This window comes from Anarrhichthys ocellatus, unplaced genomic scaffold (assembly GCF_004355925.1).
Source record: "Anarrhichthys ocellatus isolate YVR2014 unplaced genomic scaffold, GSC_Weel_1.0 scaffold50, whole genome shotgun sequence".
Taxonomy (NCBI): domain Eukaryota; kingdom Metazoa; phylum Chordata; class Actinopteri; order Perciformes; family Anarhichadidae; genus Anarrhichthys; species Anarrhichthys ocellatus.
Window position 1 is genome coordinate 2,167,416 of NW_022280080.1, and position 22,468 is coordinate 2,189,883.

The following is a 22,468-nucleotide window of genomic DNA, read 5'->3' on the forward strand; positions in this document are numbered from 1 at the left end:
TGTGTGTGTGTGTGTGTGTGTGTGTGTGTGTGTGTGTGTGTGTGTGTATGAGAGAGAGAGAGAGAGAGAGAGAGAGTGAGTGTGTGTGTCAGAAGACACATTAGCATTAGTGGTTTCCTCCAATCTATTACAGCTAATAGATGTGATAAAGCTAGGAGAATATAGAAAAAAGGTGGAAAAGAGGACAGGGTGGGGGGGGGGGGTCTCTGGACCGACCAAAGCAGGACAGTAGAGATGGAACAAAGGGAACAGGGACGGGAAGATAACATGGTAGGGGATGAGGACAGAAGGACGGCATCGCGGGCCTTACTTCAGACTCTCCTGGGAGGACGAGGACGAGCGGTCTGACTGGGGTAGAGACACGATGCTGTCAGAGCCCTTCAGGTGAGACTGCAGGGCCTTCTGATAGGTGGACTCCAGCGCCTGGAACAGGTGCTCTGCCTCGCGGCTGTAGTGACCGTGGAAACCCCAATAGCACCTACAGGTGAGGGCGAGGAAAAGCACAAGATATATGAATACACTAAAACATAAAGTCGACCATAGGAATAAGAATAAGTGGTGCAATCAGTGTTCATTTGGTTAACGGAGACTACGACTAAACAATAGGGGGGGGGAATACTACATAGATAGCATCACGATATGATATCATTGTGATTTTGCAATATTGCGATTGGCTGAGTATTGCGATATCAAACACTGCAATATTTGCAAATTATGCAGTTTCTGTTTTACCTAATAAGATAAAGTTTTCACTTGGTTCATCTCACAGGCCTAGAGTCCATGAAGTCATCTACAGTGGTGATTTGAATAAAAACACACAATTCTAATTATTTAGAAATAAAGAATCGATACTTGGCATTTGTGTATCGACACAATATTGCCACGCAAAATATCGTGATACTATGCTGTAATTATATTTCCGAAACAACCCCCCCAAGACTAAGACGAGACTAAGACGAGACGATGACGAGACGGCATCTTGTTCCCGGAGTTCCCCGCTCACCTGCAGGCCATCGGTCCACCGGATGACGCCAAATGTTTTTTGGTCATCCGGTGACTCTCCCCGAGAAATGAGCGGGGAGCTCTGGGTGCAGCCCAACATTGTTCAGACGCACACACCACCCACACTGCAACAATACAAAGCTAGTTGAAAAACTTTACCAAAGTCTCTCTTGATTTATGTTGACAAATGAACAGGAGACAAACTATTATGGACAGTTTTCTTTTCAATGCAGCACTTTTAGTTTTCGCCATATCAGGACTACATGGCAGCGCACAATGAGCACATCAGGAGGACTCACAATGACTCACTAAAGTTAAAGTTAACAACGACAGCATTGACTAAAACTAAACTAAAATAATTGTGATTTGAGATTAAAGTGCCCAGACTTTTAGTCAAAAGAAACTTGACTAAAAAACAAGATGAAGTTGAATAAATATGATAGAAACTAACAAGGACACTTGACACAGGACTAATACTAAATGAAAACATAGCTGACGACATGAAGACAATGACACTTACTTTCTTGCAATGGATCTGGCCTCAGAGTCGGCATCGTGTATGCCTTTCTTGATGGTCTCAGTCAGAACAGCCACATGTCTGGGGTAGTAAGGGAACATGGTGAGGAGGACACGAGCAGTTAACCCAAGAGACCCAGGACCCCGTTCAGATAAAACCAGGAAGTAAAGTCAGACAACTCCTGCAGCCTTAAACCACAAATGCTAAACCAATAAAAACCCTGGAGTTTTTCTCCGTTCTGTCTCTTCCACTCGTATTCCTCTGGTGGTCCACAGGCTATGTGACCACCCTCAGGGTTTTTCACGCGCTTTTTAAAGTCTCTGCCGCGGTTGTCATGTTTACAGTGATGGAAAGCCACCTCATCGCTGGGGGTCTTGATGATGACGGCTCTCTCAGGACTCATCAATTCAATGGGCCTCATCAGTGAGGCATCCAACCGACACTTAGCCAACTCAAATGTTAGCCGTCTCAAATGCCATCATGTGAGAGGAGGAGGAAGAAGCATTTACCTCCACCAAACACAAACACACACACACACACACATACGATACACCACGCCATCTATTTGACACACGCATCACGCACACTTGCAATGTGCTCGGGTGGTTAAGAAGGAAACAGTAGATACGTTTCTCCTCAGGAGATCCAGCTTACCTTTCCAGTGTGTTAGTGGGCCACTCTAGTAGCATGAGGTCTAAGAACTCAAAACAGCGTCTGGAAAGGGGACAAAACAACACCGTGACCGGATATTTAACAAAGGAGAGAAACACAATATGACATGTCACAAGGCGACACAAGCAATATAAAAGAAAAGCATAACATGCCTGTGATTGAGTTCAAAAGATTGAATTGTTTCTAGAAACGAATCAAGAATGTAAAATAGTGAATAGTTCATATCTATTCATATTATACACTATATAGTATGATGACATATTAGGGCCATTGTAGGTAAAGAATAAATCAATTGCAGAGTGGGGGAAGAGGGGTAATACATTTTTTAAATAACTCATAATTTACAAGAAAAAGATAAAAGTAAAAGTGTTGGGAGTTGTTAGGAAGCACATTGGTTCCTTGACCCCACTCTTTTCCAAGTTTTTTAATGTAAGTTTGTGAGTATTTTCTCATATATTTACAACTTCAATCTTGGAAATTCAGATTTTTTTTATTCCAGAATATTACCTAGAATATTATATAGAACCTACCGGGCTCTATATATATTCATATTTGTTTTACCTAAAATGGCCCTAATACACGGTTGTAGTAAGATGAAATTCAACTCAATCTTAAAAATCATCGAAGACAAAGTAGAACATTACATTACAGTCATTTAGCAGACGCTTTTATCCAAAGCGACTTACAATTCAGAGTCTATCACATTTCTACACCGTAGGCACAGCTACGGGAGCAATTTTTTGGGGTTAAGTGTCTTGCTCAAGGACACATCGACATGCGACTAGCGGAGCCGGAGTTCGAACTGCCGACCCTCTGATTGAAAGACGGACCTGCTATCCACTTAGCCACAATCACTAAGTGGATAGCAGAAGGGGATGTCGTATGCTGTACGTTTGTGATATTGGGGCTGTAGGAGAAGGAGAAGATATGAAGTATCGAGGTCCTCTTACCGTCTGACTGCTACTGATTTGCAGGCACAGTTGCTGGTGATGATGGGGATAAGACGTGGGTAATGCGTGCGCTGGAAGAGAAAATACAAATTTGAAGTTTCACTCGTGGTTTATATGACAGCGCTGTAAATGTATCGCCGTGGAGGAATCAAGATATTTGCAGGGGGCCTGAGGAACCACATGGACTCTCCTTACCCTGAGGATGAGGCGGATGGTGGCCACTCCGGACGTGGCCATGACTTTGGCACTGTTGGGCACAAGGTTCAGCAGGGTGGGCATGATGCTCTCCGCTCCGTGGTCAAACTTGTTTCCCAGTAATGATGACAAATGTCTGACAGAGGGAGAGGGAAGGACGTGGTGTTAAAGAACAAGTGTATACCCCTTCTGATCCATTCATGGCGATGCGTTGTTGTTGTTCTCACAAACAAGCAGCGGTGTTAAAGGTGCAGCTCCTCCAACGAGTATGCTGTAAAGTCTAAACGAGTATTTAACTCTCTGCATTTTAACTAAGGGGTAAGACGTTAGGAGTGAGACGAATAAGTAAAAAGCGTATGTAAGATTATAAAGGCAGTTGTATCTTTTTGGAAAGAACACAAAAGAGAGACCGACAGTCATGGTTGTAATGGTGTATAAACTGAAGAAAAGTTCAGTATGTGCTCTGCCTCAGCTGGGGAAAGTTAGTACCGGATTGAAAGGCGAACCGGTGACATTACAAGCGATGTAGGATACACGTAGCTGCCATCTATTCATCAACCTGCTGCTCTTTCCGTGCGTCTCTGCTCTGTTCCACCTCATCGGGGTTGTATTAATATTTGGATGATGGATGTTTTTGGGTGGAGAGCACGCTGCTCGTCTCATACCCGAGCAGGGCTCATGTTCATTAGCTTAAGTATGTGGAAAGAAAACATTTTAGCATTTTCCTGGAGTAGCCCAATCAGTTACAAAGTTAATATCACTACTGAATCAAAGCTATTAGGAGTGCGCTGGCAAGGCAACTGATGCTGATCCCTTCATGTCAGCTGAATGACTGCAGCTGTTTGCTGTGCTCTCTTTAAAGCCACCAAACAAATACAATGTACAATGTTACAATGTAACAAATACAATCATTTTACCTGGCAGAACACAGGAGTTGCTGTTAGTTTCTGTTATTGTGAGGAGAGAAACCATGGAAAATATTGAGTATCACAATATTATGTTTTGTGATACTGTATCAATTCTAAGAAACACTGTATCGATGTATAATTAATAGTTTACATAATATTAGTTTAATTGTTTGCATTTCCTCAGTGTGCCCTCTCAAAGTGAAGCCATGATGTTTCAGGGACTGGGATCTTTGCATATGGTGTGTTCTTTATACTATGACAGTTTTCCTAAAATTCAATTTAAAAAGTAAAAATATATCGCCTTGCTTAGAGTATCGCAATATATCGAATCACAAACCCTGTTCTTGATACAATACGTATTACCAGATTCTTCCATATACACACCCTGAGTTATAGTGTGACTTCAGATTCACCAAACACAAACAAACTAACCGATGGAGGCAGCAGTAGACCAGCAGCTCCTGTCTTCTGCAAATTAAACTCATGATTTTGTCAAAGGAGTCTGGTGGCTTTGAATAGAGCACAGATAACGGCTTCACTTCCCTGAAAGAAAGAGCTGTCTGACGGCAAAGTAAAGCAGTGAAAATATTCTCAATACAGCGTGCACTTAAAATATTATTGATTTTTAAAGGTGTTTAAAATAGTTTAGCTGCTGCCCCTGTCCACAGTGGTACATTGCTCTGCTCCCGTCGGTTTCTCCTAACTCTATCTACTGTAGCTACTACACTGACTATGGAGAAGTAGCTCATACAACCTCACTTCAAAACACCCAAACTCTGTGCACATGGGGAAACATGCTCTGTTATGATAGTGCTGGTTGTCATTTCTTACTTAGTTCTGCCAGAGTTCAAACTGAGGTTACCAGATTAAAGCTGCTGTAAAGTGGTACTTAACTCTGGTGTGCCACAAACATTTAGAAACCTGGGCGGGACAGTGCATCCTCCTCGACTTGGGATCTTACCCCAGAGTGATGCAGGCCTCGCGGACCACCTGTGAGCGCAGGTCTTTAGCTGACAGCTTGAGGGGAGCCTCCAGGAGACGCAGCTGCTGAGGGAAACCCTCGTACTCAGTCGCCCCGGCCAGCAGGAGAGAACGCACCTTCTTCAGCTGGAGAGGAACAAGAGCAAACAGAAGAGACAACGTACATCAGTATGTCATCAGTGGATTCATGCACTTCCCCCCTGTTGTGTGTGTGTGTGTCTTACCGCGACCACTCGGTGCTCCCAGTCGTGTTTGTCATCAGACAGCACTTCTCTGATCTTGGTCAGCTGGTCCTCTAGCTCTCTGTTGGAGTAGATCTGGACACAGAGAGATGATATCATTAGCTTTACTGATACTGATATTTTACTATAAGCGTGAAGTCTGTTGATCACTTTAACTCGATGCCACCTGTGTGTGAGTACGTTTGGAAGTGGACGTTTTGTGAAATGCAAATAGCAGCCTAAATGTAAGCTCAACTGTTGCTGTGCAACTCTAGCTGTCACAGCTTGGTTTGAAGTCCTGTTGTTGAAAATCTAAATATGAGATATTAAGCGGAGTAGTTGTATTAGAGGACCCAAAAAATAAATAAAAAATAAAGAAATCCTATGGTTCGATGTGGAGTGAGATGTACCACTTTAAAAGAAATAGGAAGCAACTACTGAATTGCTGAACTTGTCTTGGCAAAAAATATGACATTATGCCACGTAAGAATAAATGTGCTTGTGGTTTGTGAGTGAGTGGTGTTTAAATCCATCACAAAACAATACGGAGCTCTGCATACCTGGACTGAGGGCACGTCTTCAAAGGTTTTAATAAAATCCTCTTCATCAACAGCCCCGGCAGCTGCTTCTTTACCTTTGAACAAAAACAAAAGGTATTGTACCGGAGTTTCAACAACACAATCATTTATAGAATGATGTAAGCAGCAGGGACGTGTTCACCAATACCTCTTATTATTAGACATTAGTGAAAGTCACAGTTGTAGTATTGTTACGATCACTATTATTAATGTTGAAAGGGCTGCACAGTAAATGTATTATATCTTTATTATTGGACTGAACGCTCCCTCACCTGTGACCTTGGTCGCGGTGGCTGAGCTGGGTCTTCTAACAGCGCTCACTACAGGCCTCCTGCCACTAGGGGGAGCTTTGGATGATGAGGAGGAGGACCGGCCTCCATCCACAGAGTCTTCATCCTCAAAGTTCTTATCTGCAACGACAGGGGCAGGAAAAGAGAAAATGTATGATATAACTATTTAAGTTGTGAAAAATGCACCTCGGGATAACTGGTGGCTCGACGACTGATCGATAAATCACTATTCCTTCATCATCATCATCACTCTTCTTCCTGGTTAATGTCCATAGTGAAATGCATCATCATTCTCTCATCAGTAAAGCCAGAGTCATCTCTGCACTGCATGACCTCTGTCAGGTTATGTGTTTGTATTCCGCCTGTATCCATCCATCTGACTGTAATCTGGTTTGGCAGCTATGCCTGCATACACAGTCCCCCCCTCCCCCCCCCGGTCACCTGCCCAACGTGACCATTCACAGGAAGGATTAGCCCCGGGGCAGATGTGATGGTGGGTGGTTGCAGCTCATTGATTTAAAAACAATTCCTCAATCTGTTTATCAGAAAGCATGTGTTCCTATGGATGAGCCCACTATAATGAATGAAGCCTTCCCCTTTAGCGGCACATTGACATTGCTTTCATCCGTCACAGGAACCGATCACACAACAGTGATCAGGCTCATACACAGGAACCAGCTCCTTAAATGTCCCTGCTCCGAAGCGCACCGTGACCATGACACAGCGTTCATCACAGACGCCACATTAACAATGTGGAAGACAAAAGACAAAGAGGCAACAGGTCGAGAGAGGAAAGGGTAGGGACGGCAAAGAGACGTATACATCCAGAGAATTCAGAGCAACAACGGAGAGCAGACCAGAGAGAGAGGAGGGGGAGAAAAGGGAGATTAAAAGGCATCATTCTTACGAGCGCAGATTTTCTGGCACATCAGCTTCCGCAGCATTTCTCTGCTGCACCAGGCATCTGTCGACAGGATGTGTGTGTGTGTGTGCTCTGCGTGTGCCTCTGTAGCATGCTGCACGCTGACAAAGTGCCAGACTAACCACCCCTTAAGCCCTCTTCTCTGGGTTCAGTTATCACTGTGTGTGTGTGTGTGTGTGTGTTGATGTACGATGATGTTGGACTGTAGGGACATGTCATGGTGAAAAGAGGGAGGGGTGTATGGTTGTGAGATCACTTTTTTTCTTGTGCTCACTCTCATACAGCCCCATCAATCAATAGAGCATCTCAGAGTGAGGTCATTGCTGCAGACGGGACAAGGGGATGTAGCATCAATAAGCTTTAACACATCACACCTATCCAATGCAATCGTATTCATAAAGCACATTTAAAAAAGAACAACAACTCTCACAGTGAGTTAAAAGCCAGAGAATAAAGAGAGGATTTAAAGACAGGCAGTATAGAGGTCAGCCCAGCATGCAGAGACTCATTCACAGATGTCTTTCACCAGGTTGTCCACTTTATGTAGACTGCATGGAAAGACACAGTGAGAACGTACGGGGCGAAGTATCGAAGTAGCTTTTTGTAGTTTGTAGTCTCCTTCACATCTCATGACAGAGGACATCACCCGCAGCCCGGGTGTTTAGTCACAGCAGACGTTTTGACTCGTCCCAGTAGGAATTACACAGGTGTTAGTAACAACATTATGATGGTTGTGTTCTATAGGGAGCTGCAGGGAAGACTCCTAAAACCCACAAATGAGCTAGAGTATACATGCGCTCGTGGTTGTGTATTTCCTTTATTGCCTAATATCAGCTTTTTACTTCTAGTGTCTTGCTGAACAAAATGTGGAAGTATCATAATATATATATATATTGGTGCTGGGCAAGTTAACGCATTAATTTCACGTTAACGCATTCATTAATTAACGACGACAATTATTTTATCGCGCGTTAACGCATTTGTTTAATTTATTATAATTTTTTTTTATTTTAATCGTTGCCCAGCACTAATATATATATATATTAGTGCTGGGTAACGATTAAAATATTTAATTGCGATTAATCGCATTATTATGGCAAAGTTCAATAATGAATTCAAAAGTAGTGTATTGCGCACTTTTATTTTAAAAGTACTATATGAACAAAAAGGTCAATAACATTTGGTTTGTGTGTATACTGAGTAAACACACAACACATGCGATGAGCAACTGAACCCCCCCCCCCCCCCACACACACAGAGTACATTGCCTTGCCCCTGTGCTGGTACTGCTGTCTGTTTCTCTCAGATCTACTCTCCATCTACTGCAGTAACAGACTGACTCTGGACACAAACTCACTTCAAAACACACAAACTATCCTTCAAGATCAAATTAAATCATTTTAATAATAATCAGAAATATAATCTCAAATAACGATTCAGTATTTTGGAAAGAAGTTTCCAGCACAAGGATATGTAAGAGTTATTTAACCACTCAAAACAACACACAGACATTAAGCAGACGGTCAGGTGGATTTCAGGCATGGAGGTGCGCTACCTTCTCTGTGCACTAGGTGTCAGGATGCACTGCGGACACACTGAAGTACTGAAGGTTGCTGAAGCTGCGTTGGCATCAGCGGAGTCACCAGTAAAGCACACGTTTATATAATAGGGAGGGTTTTCTCTCTTTAGAGGAAGAAGAAAAGCCCAGAGGCATGAGGGATTCAGAGAAGGTTCAGACGCTTGATAACGTTCTTTACTGCCTGACGGCATGGGTGAGATAGAAGAGGGGGGGGTCTCTCTTCCGCTGACCCTTTTGACCCCCCGGGCCTGTAGCCTGGGGGGTTACATAAGAGACAGCTGACTGGTGATCAGGGTTATGTCATAACAAAGAATGTCTTGTTTTACTGACTAACCAGAGAGGCCGCTGGCAGGGCTGAAATGTAAATCAAACATTTACAAAAGCGTTGCCTTGTTTTGTCACTCGTTACTACACCAGTGTTCAATCCAGACAGAGGTCTGTGAGAACAGGGCTCTTGTGGGGCAGAGGACTGTGTACTGTGCTGCTGATGGGCGGGCTTGTGTTGTTAGTATGGTACTTGCTCTTCACTCACAACATCTTACCGATCCGTCAGCTGATGACTCATTAAACCTCTATTCTTTGCTTCCAAGCACTTTTTTGCTCTGTCACGTTTCCCTCTATGTGGTCTTGATTCTCACTGCAATATAAAGTCCTGCCCCTCTATGGAAACAGCACAGTCATAACTAGAAGTGAGAGAGAAATAAAAAATGTCTTTAGTGCAGTACAACACAGTTACCATGCCATAAATCATAAAAAAGGAAATACGCAAGTTGAATTTCTTGGATCATTTATTTTACAAAAATTAGAAAACAATAGAATCTATATATCCAAACAAGTGTTACCAATATTGGAAAAAAAGAAGGTTCTACGTGCTTTAAATATTTTATGAGATTATTGTAAATGAGACATGTAGAATAAAAGGTTTTTGATGATGGAAGCGTTCCTCGCACATGGTGTGTTCAAGAGAAAAGGACAAAAGAGTGTTTTTACAGCTTCTTGCATTGGTTAACAGTGTAGTTTTGGCGATTGTTTAAAGAAAAGATGCTTTTCAATCCCGCTGGTGCGTTTTGGGGTTCAGAGGGTTCACTTGTAGTCCTGAACACCCAACAAGGACATCTGAAGGCCGTCCGTCTGCGTCACAAAACGCTGATTCATCCTCTGAAGTTGAAGTCAGACGAGTTCTGACAAGCACTGCTCTGAAGCCTAAAAGGCCCCGCTCACTAAAATGCAAACTATCTGTCACAAGGAAATGCTGAGTCTCAGCAGAGCACCCGTACTAGTGAGCTTTGCAGATTAGGAGGAGAGATCATCACAAAAAGGTGCAGAAGGAATCAACACTGTGTCGAAAGTGTCCACAGATATGAATCTATTCATTTAAAAAAAAAAAAACTGCACGTAAGCAACCTCAAAAGAATCGCACATAGCACTGCCAACTGTGAATATGGAGTCCTAAATTCAGAAGCAACACAGATGAAACTACGGTTACAAGTGATGCTTTCTTTTATTATTGTTGATTAATGCAAAATAAAAATTCTAAATGATTTAATTTGTCTTTTAGTCTAAAACATGTCCAAACATAGGGAAATATAATAATAATATAGCCTCAGCGAATGGCTTCAAAAAGCTCGTTTTCCAAAGCCCAGAGACATTGGATTAACGATGACTAATGCAACGTTTCACATCTACTGTGAGACAGAAACATCACTGTAGCCCGGCCCGTCCAGAGGACAAGGAGCTGGTTGTCCCACTCACACTTACACATCAGCTGAAGAAACAAGGAGCATTGGCTGCTTCATTTCCCAGAGGTCATGTCCGGACACCAGGCTCTTCTGCAGACCAGCTGGTTCCAGGTGCTTTATACCAGACTGACTTCAAGACAAACTATGACTGTCAGAATCTTTCAGAAGAGAAAATAGCTGCTGTCACTGCAAACATTCTCAGCTCGCCCTAAAAGCTTTAATATTAGTGCTCTACCTCCATAACATCAAATATGTCCCCTGCAAAACAGGGCAGCATCAAACAAATCCCAGGGTGCTTATTCTCCACCAGACTGCCATCAATGGGGCCGGTTGGCATCATGAGTCTCTCATTCATCTCCTCCTACGCTGCATCGCTTCAGTGATGGCAATCAGATAGAAGCAGCCACACGTAGGGACAGAAGAGAGAAAGGTAGAAACAGGAAAGCAGACATGGAGACGGGCTGCCAGGAGTTTGATGGTATGGTTAAATCTCATCCTTCCACTAAAATATACACACTACAACGTCCCAGAAATGTTTGGAGTATCAAAGCCAAGCAAGTTCATTTCCTTGTTTTTATACTTGGGTCAAATGAAATGTAGTTTTTTAATGGCATTGTCACCTGCCACTAAAAACAGTGTCAATCTTGGGCTAGATAAACCTGGCCGTGCCCCCTCTACAGCGGCCTCACAGACCCCCCTCTGATCCTCAGAGCCGCTGGCCCACTTCACTGGGCACAAGGAGGACAATCCCATCATTCAGAGCGCTGCTCACAGTCTATACTCTCGTGTGCTGACTGTTCAAATCTAAGCCGGCTGCATCTCCGGATCCTCTCCAAGAATCTCAGTGGTAACGAGTTATACTGCTGGTGATTAATAATGAATGCTTTTATTAGCGTGTAGTTTTGTTATTGTCATGAAAAGACCAAAACAAACAATGAATGGATTACTCTATGCTATCAAGCTGTTGGTTTTCCGTCTTCTTGTGACGTTTGCTGAAATAGTAAAAACTAGAATAGCGAATCCTTAATCCTTTAATATCAATTTAGCTCACAGTATTTAGGGTTAAAGTGTAGTTTCAGCATCACGTTCTTCAGTTGTATGCAACTTTGAGCAGTAAATCACCACAAGATGTGTCCAGATGAACAACTCTGAGGAAACCACTGCTACGAAAAAATGTCTTCTATAAATACCTTACATAGAAAAGATCTGTCTTCAGAGCCTCCACCACACTGTGCAGCAGCCAAAGGCAGCAGATACACACACACACACACACACACACACACACACACACACACACACACTATTCATACACGCGTAAGAAAACGCATTAAGCTGTGTGTGTGTGTGTGTGTGTGTGTGTGTGTGTGTGTGTGTGTGAGAGATAATCAAAGAGCTTCCTCAGAATAAGCATTCAGCCCCCACTGGTGTTAACCATTTCTTCATGGTGCAGGATATAATGGCTGCACACACACACACACACACACACACACACTTGCAGGCATACACAGAGCTCAAGCACCCACGCAGACACTGTGGCACTTGTGTCATCCCGAGTAGTGGGCCGAGCACGCTTGTGAACTGGGTTTTGTCTTATAGTGTTCCCCTTCACAGCTCAGAGAAGCATGTTCCCTCATGTGACATCATGACATGAAGAAGTATCAGATCATCTGTGTCAGCCTGCATTCAGTTGAGTGAGTGGAGGCTGTGCCTCTTCAGCTAGTGCCAGAAAGAAGAAGTGATCTGCTCTCATCGCAGCAGAACAGACTGGCAGTGTCCTCCATGTTGATGGAACAGAAAGCGCCCACTAGGACAGCTCATGCACACACACACACACTCACACACACACACACACACACCAATACACACAAATCCTGGGTGGATTCAGCCAATTACAAAGGCGTTCTGTGATTGTGTTGAAGGAAGTGAGAACCCGTCGGCTGATGTGCTGGGATAGCGACGACCCTCCCTTATTCACAGTTCCCTGTTGTCAGACTGCTGGCCGACAGTCCTCTCTGTGGTTCTATAGAAATACTGCCTTCACTCTGCATTATGCATTGATCTGCTTTAAATAGTCCCATAGAAGCAGACGGACCCATAGACACTCTGACTCTCACAGTCCCACTTATAAACACAGTCACAGTCATCAGATAGCTGTTATTGAGGAGAAACAGCTAAATGTGGGACACCTTTCAGAGCGCGTTAGCTCTGCTGTTGGTGGTAAGGCTTTTAGCAGCTACAGTCACGCATTCCGGTATCATGACAAATGCTATTTCTAGTGGAACGACTGAAACAATAAGTGGACAAATTAAACTGGCAACAATGTTGATAATCAATTAATCACTTCAATCGAAAAATCCACCGGTTCCTGCTTGTAAAATGGTCAAATATTCTTGTTTTCTATATGTTCTCTTTGGGTTTTGGACGGTTGGTGATGAAAACAAGACGGACGTTTGACAACATCACCGTGGGCTTTGGGAACTTGTGATATGACCTGTTCATTTTACAGAACAAACAATGAAGTGATTGATTGAGACAATAATCCGTAGCTTAAGTGATAGTGAACACACTCGTTAGCTGCACCACACACACCCGACATGCTGACCAACAGACTTCAGCACGGTTACGACTTCTCAGACGTACATTTGTTTGTCTATTTAGGATTCTACACTCACATAGAATGTGTGTAATTCTCTAAAAGCCATTAAGATTATAAAACGTCAGAATGCATGTTATCCCAGAATGGCATTTAATCAGCTCACTGTTTGACCCTCTTTTCTACTACTGACACCAGCAGGAATAAGTAACCTAATAAATGCTCTCATCAGTGATCAGCATCAGCCAATCAACCTAATGAAGGACTTGAGATCTACAGTTTGAGATCTGTGCACTTTTAGGGGGTTTAGCTGTACAGCATTATCCTAAGAGGCTTATAATGAGAGCAATGCACTGGGAGAGTCATCTTAAAATGCTAAAACTAATTCAGAAACAAAGAAGGCTGCAACGTTCAGACTCTAATAACGGAATAAAACACATTTAGAAGAACCTCACAACTGCAACACTGGAAGTAATGAAGAATAGTCTGACCTCATGAAACCTCCACACAAGTTCAAAAACATGTAAAGAAATATGTAGTGCAATTCAAGCACAAAAATAAAACTGTCCGACCGCAGTCTGGTGGCTTTGAGCAGAGCACGTGAATCGGATGTTTTGTATGTTAATAATTATCTCAATCCCTGTCGATTTACTTTATTATATATTCATTTCTACACGCGTCACATAGCATCACACCAGAAAAGGACCAAACATCACGTTTGTTGGGCAGTAGAAGGCGAAAGTATTTCAATGTAACTGAACTACAAGTAATCAGAAATGAATGAGACGATGAATGGATTGCATAACAAATGTACAGACAGTAGCTCTCATCGCTGGACTGAGATGAAACAAGTGTTGGGTCACTCAAGCGCTGAGAGGAGACCGGAGGCCAGAGAGGAGTGAGAGGCACGACACGTAACATTACAGTCACCATTCACAGAGTCCACCCAGGAGAGAAACTCTGTGTGTCTGGAGAGGAGAGCAGGAGGTGTTACCTTCTCCACGCACACCAGCTTTGTTACGTAACAAGACCGGTTAAAATACAGCTGAAAACAACAACAACAACCGATTACATAAGAGAGAGAAAACTCTCATGTTCTCCTCATCGAACAGTCCCCCCTCCCCCCCTCCACATGCAGCCCCTGGGGAGAGGGGTGATCTCTGTATCATACGTGTGTGAGATCTGACCTCAGCAAAGAGAGAACTCTACTTCTATTTGCAGTCTTACCTTCTCCAGCTGTCATGGTGCAAAGCTGCCCTCAGCTCTGAAGCTCCGCTGCGCGCGCTCTCTCTCTCTCTCTCTCTCTCTCTCTCTCTCTCTCCCACTCTACATCTCAGTGGTGCAACAGAAATGGCTGCTTTGTTTTGTTATCTGTCTCTCCCTTCCTCTCCTCCACCCCCCCTCCCCCTTGCCTGTGTGACCCCCCTTTGCCTCCATCTCTCTTCTAACATAATCTGTGAACATCTCACAAGACAAGACAGAATTTGGGAATTCTGTGTCACCTTTCATCTCTAACTCAGCCTTGACTCCTCTTTATTCTGAAGCCGTTTCACATGCGCAGCTCATTCTCCGTCCACATGAACGTCGGACATTCTTCTCGGCTCTGAGGCAAATGGACTTTAATTAAAATGAGTCGTCATCTTCAGACACAAAGTGACTTTCAGTGCAGCCGTGAAGGAGAGAAGTGGAGCCTGTGAGGAGCAGCTGATGGTGATGAATATGAGGCTATGATATGATATGACTATCTAATAACTGCTAAAATGAGTCACGTTGCCGTGTTCCTCTTTACTTTCCAAACAAACTGACAGTTGACTGGTAGAGACTCATTAGGAATCAGATTAAACATCGTCATCAGTTTTTCTTTAAACGCTGCCACAGAAGACAGTTGAACAAGATTCTAATAGTCTATCTTAAATTAAAGCAGACTATATTGAATATTGAATGACTGTGGTGGGACTGCCTTTAAAGGGGGTCTTGCCACAGACTCAAAAAAGGAAAGGTGAAAATCAATCCAGCAGAGACTGAGAAACTCTGGCTTTAAGCCTATGGTAAGGGTCAGGCTCTAAAAAATCCTACAATTCCCATAATGCAGTGCAATAGCATCTTTCATTCGACCCTCCATGCCTGGTTAACGCCCACATCTTTAAAACTCCACAACCCCAGCGTGTGATGTACAGAGGCCAAGCCCAGGAGAAAATAACACACGACATCACTATGACATCATCAGGGTTACTTGCTCGAGCATCATGCGACGTGACAAGTAAAGCTGGTGACTGAGTGTCCCTTTAATGCTGTTATGAACAGAGGGCGTCTATTGCGCGGTACACTGTCAGATATATAGATGTTACTAAAATAACGCGAGAGATAATCAGAGCAGGAAACCGCAGCGTGACACTATGAGCCACTCACAAAAAACTTTAGATAGATAAGATACTTTATTCATCCCGTTAGGGGAAATTTGTTAAAGTCAGTTTAAGTTTAAAATATTTGCTATTATAATCTGGTATTGATTAAGCAGCTAATCATGATGTTACACTACGGGGTCATGAAGCTCTCCTGTGTCACTACATGTATCTGTGTGTGTGTGTGTGTGTGCGTGTGTGTGTGTGTGTGTGTGAGAGAGTTCATCAGGTGGTCGTGGCAGCTGAACTCCACACGTGAAATGTGGAGAAGCTGGAAGGTGACGCTGCAGACTGTTGTTGAAACGCTGAGCCCTGTCTGACTCTATTCTCCTTGGCTCAGCTATTCTGAAATGGCACAGAGTCAGCAGTGAGGATTCCACCTGCTCAGAGGTCTCATCTGTCCGAACACACAAATCACTCTGAAATACACCTGCCTGTTGACTTCAATGCGTCTCTTTGTCCCTTTTCTGCTCTTTGGCTCCACAGAGGGACAAACTGAAAGCTCCAGTGGATGCCCACCTCCTGTGGAGAAACCTCATCCCCTCTAGCCCCAGGCTGACCGTCTGGGCCACAACCCCCCCTCCCCCCTTCTTCCTCCACACACAAAGCAATACACACACACATGTAACACAGAAAACACACAGAACGCGTGTTCTGTGTTTTGTCGCGCTGTGACAGAAAGACGGGTGGATACAGGGGACAAACAGCCAGCTACTTAACGCATCATAAAAACATATATAACAAACAAACAACCCACCGAGCTGCTTCAGATCTACAAACACGTTCTACTGAGTCAGCAATAGCCCTGCTGGTCACAGTGCGTCTGTCCATCCAGCAGTGAATGACTTGAGGTAAACAGTAGTGCTTGATTAGACTGTGGGTACGCTGTGTTAATGGATGCATATCAAAAGGTTACCACATAAAACATTAAAGGGCACAAAGACACGAGAGGAACACTCACCGGAACCAGGGGATGAGATCATGTTCCCGGATCTTTGGACTTCATCAAATTTGCTGAAGATTACATTCAACCTGTATGAGAAAAAGAAAATGTGTCAGAAGACTGACGCCGAGGGACTGGTTTGCTGCTCCATCCAACACTTGGGAGGTGAGAAGCTCTCCAAAATAGATGGTGTCCAAAACAGCCACATGACACACTGGCACCAAGGCCAGAGAAAGAGAGGGACATGCTGTCAAGTGTACGAAAAAATAAAGGACGAAGAGGACACAACAGTAACAGAAACACCGTCTCTGTTCGCTGGTGTGTGATGTAAAAAAAGAAATACAGCTCGTCCAAATGGAAGCTATGACATTCTGGCACCCTGTCCAAAGGGCTTGTTGAAGGCCGGTTACAAGACGAACGACTAGAAATCAGCTGGGTGTTTAGTCATGAGCTTATATCAAACACATCACACACAGGGGAAGAAACGAGGCACAGAGTGACTCTCACAGTGTGAGGGGGGACATGAGAACCCTGGTGCTAGTGAGAATACAAACAATCACAGTCCAAGGCTGTCTGAAACAGAAAAGCTTTCACCTCAATAACTAGTTCTGATCTTCTCTTCTCAGGTAGGAGTTACTGCTGAATTGTTGTTTTACACCGTTTTGTTTAAACTAGGTGCACCTGATAAATGTGCATGTCGTAAATCAGTCCTCTAAAGCTGCATTGCTTATTTGGGCCACTAGAGGGAGAACCACAGTGTTGTGGCCTGCTACCTGACCTACAATCACTGTGTGTATGAGGAAGCGTAAGGGAGTGAGTGAAGGATGCAAAGGCAGAAAAGAACACGCAACAGAGGAGGAGGGAGGAAGGGAAGAAGGGAGGAGGGGATGAAGGGAGGAGGGGATGAAGGGAGGAAGGAAGGAGGAAGGATGAAGGGAGGAGGGGCCGTGGACAGGTTGGCAGCTTCCCGTCTTCGTACCGTGACTGTGGCAGGCCCTTTTTGCAGAGGTCCATCCTCACCCTCTCCCCCACGTGTCTGTAGATCTCCACCAAGCAGCTCATAGCCCCGTCACGCACCTGATGACCACAGCAACACAGGACATCATGCGTTGGTACGTCTTCACATCGTCTCTGTTACTCATTTGTTAATCAAACTCATTTCTATATTATTTTCACCAGTAATAATGAATACCTTTGTTTGATTAAATATGTAGTTCTCGCAAATGTCAAAAATAATTGCAAACACCTCTCAAAAGTAATCAGAAACCCAGAGAATATATAAGAATAGGTTATTTCACTGAATCAGTAAAACACTGCCAGATGTCAGGTTTACAACAATATGAAAGCAAAAAAATCATAAAATGTGTCATTGTGTAATATTGTTTCCCTAAAGTGTTGTCTTTCTGTCCTACTACGAAGTCCTTAAACCTAAGACTGAAATACATTTCCTGTATGTAACAGTATCAGTAGTAAAGCATGAGTGGGCATACCTGACTTGTGGGGTCCCCCAGGAGGTTACAGATGTGGGGGACGATCTTACTGAGGGTCAGGCCTTGAGCTCCGTGTCTGGAAGACAAGAATTGAAATAAATCAGCCCAATGAACAGCTGATAGCAGATATACAAGAGGCCCTACTGTTTGGACAGCGAACATCATTTAGAAAGGGTGGAATTATAAGGAGTATGCAAATGAGGATGTCCCGCTATCTTCACCAGTATGACCAGTATAGGGGGCAGCTGACTCACGTGCTCAGCGTGGCGATGAGACAAAGGCACACTCCTTCTCTGGTCCTGTTGTTCTTATGCTTGAAGCCCCCCAGCATCCTGTCCCACACATACTGCAACAACACACACACAAGATACGGGCTTATTGTTGCTGTACTGGATCACTGACACACATTATAGGACAGGAAATGGACTGCAGCCACATGTAGACCCAGCATGCCATACACAGGGTCTGAGACTAGGTTTCTACCTCAGGCCACTGCACATATAGAACGCTTCACAACTGTAAGCACAGAGTCAGTGGTACCGGGCAGTAGAAATATGGAATTTATAATATAATCTTAATTGAACCTTTTAATTTACAACTTGCTTTAAAAAAAATAATGTTTCTGAATAGACCTTTTTAGACTTGACAACACAACATTCTGGGCCTTTTCGTATTTCCTGTTATATTTTTTAAAGCAATAGCTAAACCAAACCAAAACCACATACATACATCCTGTATGACTTGTACCATGACGGGTACCAATCACTGCACAAAAGGTGCTATAAAAGTACATCAGTCCATTTGCCGATATTATTGATGGCGATAGTTAAACCTGACTGCTTCGTTCCCGTGGATAACGTACGAGTTAGCTAACAGGGGGGGTTGTGTTGGATGACAATAGCAACGGTTTGAGCATCATGTGAGTTTCATCACAGTGAACACGCTACAAGGCTACCAGGGACTCAGACTGTGCACTCGTGGTTATCCAGCAAGACGAAGAAAAGAAGAAGAATATTGGCAGCAAATACAAATTAGTCACCATTGGAATGAATTCAGGCTGCATGCTCAAACTCATGGAAAAAATGAGCTCTCTCAGAAAAGCGTGTGTGTGTGTGTGTGTGTGTGTGTGTGTGTGTGTGCGCTGGTACCTGCGGGCTGGCAGCTTGTTCCATGATCTTCAGCAGAACTGTTTGGTCTTGGTCTCGCACCTGGTCTTTAGAGTCTCCCAATCGGTCAATAAGGCTGGGCAGAACTGAGGGAGGGAGCACAGCAGAAATGTCATCACTTCATCATTATATTCTAGTAGACATTTGTGTGAAATTGATATAATTAGCATATGCATTCTAGAGTTATGGATAAAAACACTCCCCTTTCTTTGTAGCAATCAGTCAGAGTTGTAAAGTGATGATGTATTCTTATTTAAATGAAGTGCAGAAAGGGGAGTGGTCAGCAATCCAGGTGATAGAGAGCCGAGAACGACCTTCAAGAACACACCCGTGATAATAGAAATCTCACTGTTTAGTTATTCACATTCAGAGAGCAGCTGTGAGGGGAAGCACTGAGTGATCATCTAATCCCCAACCTTACTAAAGAGAACAGTTTAATTCAACTCAGAGGTTGATGTGACTTCACAAGAGAGAGGAGATTGGTTAACCACCACCAATATGATGTGGTGTGACTGATGCTGTAAATATTTAACTCAATGTGTGGATGGATGAGGCTCTGCTCAGAAACCTAAAGCAAGAGGCTTTTAGCAGCATGAACTAAATAATGACCTGGTCCACCGATAATGAACTAAACACAGAGGACACACAGTCTTACCGGTTCCCACGTGGGCCCTGAAGCGCTCCTGTAACCTCGTCACTAAGGCCGATAAGAGGTCCAAGCCGAGCAGAGCCACCTGGTGGACACACAATAAAACACAGACATACATTTGAATGCATTTTGTTTTTTAAACCTTTCATCAAAATAAAACATCCATTTTCTCAAATTCTATATTCACACATTAATGGAATAATCATTGCTACAACCATGGACGAGCCCAGGTTGAAAGCTGTATTCAAAATGACATGTTGCAAAGGACTCTGGGTAAACAGAACATTTGTATGTTTTAAGCTTCTGCTGTGTTCATAGATGACTCTGGCCTCCTGCAACTTTCACAGCGCCGGATTAGAACACATGTGAGACTCCTGTGGCACATAAAACACAGTTTCACTCCTGCACCATGACTGTACACGCTATGACCAAACCTTCATATAAAAACACAGAACCCTCTACTAGCACCTTTCCTTGTCATGGGGTGAGTGAACTGCTCAATGAACGGCTAGTGAGAGCAGCCCTGCTAACACCATAGCGACACATAGGCATCACCTGGACTGCAGTCCAGATCATGGTGCAATTTTTGAAACCTCTAAATGTGTGAAATACAAATTCAAGTGAATGATCAGTGGTGTAACTCCATCACTCTGCTGCCTCCTAGTGGATGTGGACTGGAACAACAAGGGCACTAAAGCACAATGAAGTACATCAATGGCTGCATGAGATCAAATTGTTTCTTATTCTACTTCACATGACATAAAAAGCATATTTCCATGTGATCTAAATGTGCATATACACATTTAGATCACATTGTCTTGCTTTTCCAAACATCCTTTCTCCCACTGGTGGAGCAGGTAGTGAGCAGAGGGCCTGCTGTCCACAGGCCTAATCCTCAGATCAGTCCCTTTGTTCTCCAACTGGAGGGAATTACAGTAATTAGACTGATGACAGGGCCCCAACAAAGACTCAACGACAGCTCCCAGAGGGATCGGCGGGGTTAAACATCTCCACCGAAACTCCACTGCTCAGTTTATATCTGGGTTAGGTCTTAGCGAGACAACTGGAGGTAAACACTCTTTTTCCTTTTCTGGACTGGGGGAAGTCGAGTAACAAAGGGACCATGGCAACAACTGCACCCTGTGTTCGAGTGCCAGTTCAGCAGACAGATGGCTGACTCCCTTCTGCTGTCATCCACATCCGGACCCCCCAAAATACAAACACACACGCACACACACAGGACCCACACCCCCCCTAAGGCTCTTGACCCAAATCTCACAGACGTCACCTCTTCCCAAATCCTCCTCTTATCTATAGTAGACTCTGCATCAGCATATACTGAATATGAAATCAAAACTCCTGACCTGGATATCCTTCACCCTATGAGATAAATACTGATGTGCACTGAGTTACCTAGACATCTGTGGCCTAGTTTGTAGAGAAGCTGGCTGTAAAAGGAAAATAAGACCGGTGGGTGGTTGAGTAGAAAGATACACAGATCTTTTCAGGGATCCTCCAGGTTTCTTCTCTGACAGCAGTCTCTCTTAATGCCTCTTTGGTTCTCTCAGACAGAAACCTACCAACCCGCAGCCTTTGAATAACACCACCATTTCAAAACACGTGAGGCTTTGACACCAGCTTCTTCTCTGCATTTCCATTGTTCGCCACACTTCAGGACATTTTGGAGAAAATATCATCGGAAAGGAAAAAGAGTGGGACAAGAAGCTGTGAGAAGAGAACCAGTGGAGAAAACTCTCTCTTTCATTGATTATCTTTCACATTTAATATGTGATAATAGTTTAGAAGAGAGAGGAAAGGAGACAGGAAAGTGAACTGATGGATGGACTTGTGGTTGCCATGGACCTGATGAGCAACAGCAAGCTTCTCTTACACCATCGACGGATAACAAAACCCACGCGTAGCTTAGCATTGTAGCCGCAGTCAGGCTCCTGATGGCAAAGAGAACGTCAAAGCGGGGGGGCTAAATCACACTCAGCGAAGGGCCAGGTGAGCAGGATGTGAACTTTGGTTCCTCTTTCCATTCTTCACAAAACCATTCCTCACTTTTCAGGTACAACCGAGCACAACACTGTGAATGCCATCATAATATCAGGAGGCACTCTGGCTGATGAGGACTTGGTTTAAAACACATATCAGTCATCCAGCATCCAGAGATCAGCAATGAACCCTAAAACTCACAAAGAAGCCTGATTGACTGACTGAGGAGCTACACCAACAGTCCACCTCACGAAGAATAAGCTGGTGCTGAATGGTAGAAGTCTTGGTAGAAGCTACAAAAAGCACAACTGTTCCATCCTGGAAATTTGACCGTGTTCAGACAAATTCATAGAAAGGAGGCGCATTGCCTCTGGCCGTTGACTCCATCTGTAGCTGTTGGGTATGCATGCACTGAGCACTTCATTTACATATCCAGCTCTGATTGGCCAGTCCTTCTGTATGTAACTGTGATGTGCAAGAGTCCGTTTCATCTTAGTTGAACGCCTTTTCTCATTTTGCCTGTCACCACTTTACATCTGCACACCTCCTCGTGGGCAGCCATTGACAAAGACACCCTGCTGCTTCTTCAGTCCCTGTAGCTGCATGTCTGAACACACCGCCGGTCACAAATAAGATAAGGCTAAAGTAAGTACGAAGCTAACGTGGTTGAAGA

General features: G+C 43.8%; 1 protein-coding gene and 1 non-coding gene across 21 annotated transcripts in view; one reads left to right on the top strand and one right to left on the bottom strand.

Annotated features, from left to right (window-relative positions):
* clasp1a (cytoplasmic linker associated protein 1a) overlaps nucleotides 1–22,468 on the bottom strand; it is a 76,360-nt gene that overhangs the window by 30,529 nt on the left and 23,363 nt on the right. For 19 of the 20 annotated variants that reach the window (XM_031869998.1, XM_031869993.1, XM_031869995.1 and 16 more), the window contains exons 3-17: nucleotides 19,804–19,882; nucleotides 19,131–19,234; nucleotides 18,237–18,328; nucleotides 17,983–18,058; nucleotides 17,472–17,569; nucleotides 16,511–16,581; nucleotides 6,297–6,434; nucleotides 6,007–6,080; nucleotides 5,450–5,542; nucleotides 5,206–5,351; nucleotides 3,337–3,472; nucleotides 3,142–3,212; nucleotides 2,174–2,233; nucleotides 1,523–1,600; nucleotides 311–478 (exon numbers count right to left, since the gene is read on the bottom strand). In XM_031869998.1, the coding sequence (XP_031725858.1) occupies nucleotides 311–478; nucleotides 1,523–1,600; nucleotides 2,174–2,233; nucleotides 3,142–3,212; nucleotides 3,337–3,472; nucleotides 5,206–5,351; nucleotides 5,450–5,542; nucleotides 6,007–6,080; nucleotides 6,297–6,434; nucleotides 16,511–16,581; nucleotides 17,472–17,569; nucleotides 17,983–18,058; nucleotides 18,237–18,328; nucleotides 19,131–19,234; nucleotides 19,804–19,882 (1,484 nt within the window). Of the gene's footprint in view, nucleotides 1–310; nucleotides 479–1,522; nucleotides 1,601–2,173; nucleotides 2,234–3,141; nucleotides 3,213–3,336; nucleotides 3,473–5,205; nucleotides 5,352–5,449; nucleotides 5,543–6,006; nucleotides 6,081–6,296; nucleotides 6,435–14,374; nucleotides 16,484–16,510; nucleotides 16,582–17,471; nucleotides 17,570–17,982; nucleotides 18,059–18,236; nucleotides 18,329–19,130; nucleotides 19,235–19,803; nucleotides 19,883–22,468 lie in introns of those variants that run through there. The other variant, XM_031869999.1, reaches the window with a different exon arrangement.
* Nucleotides 20,265–20,391, top strand: LOC116395859 (U4atac minor spliceosomal RNA). The gene has a single exon (XR_004213552.1). It is a non-coding gene; the product is annotated as a U4atac minor spliceosomal RNA (small nuclear RNA).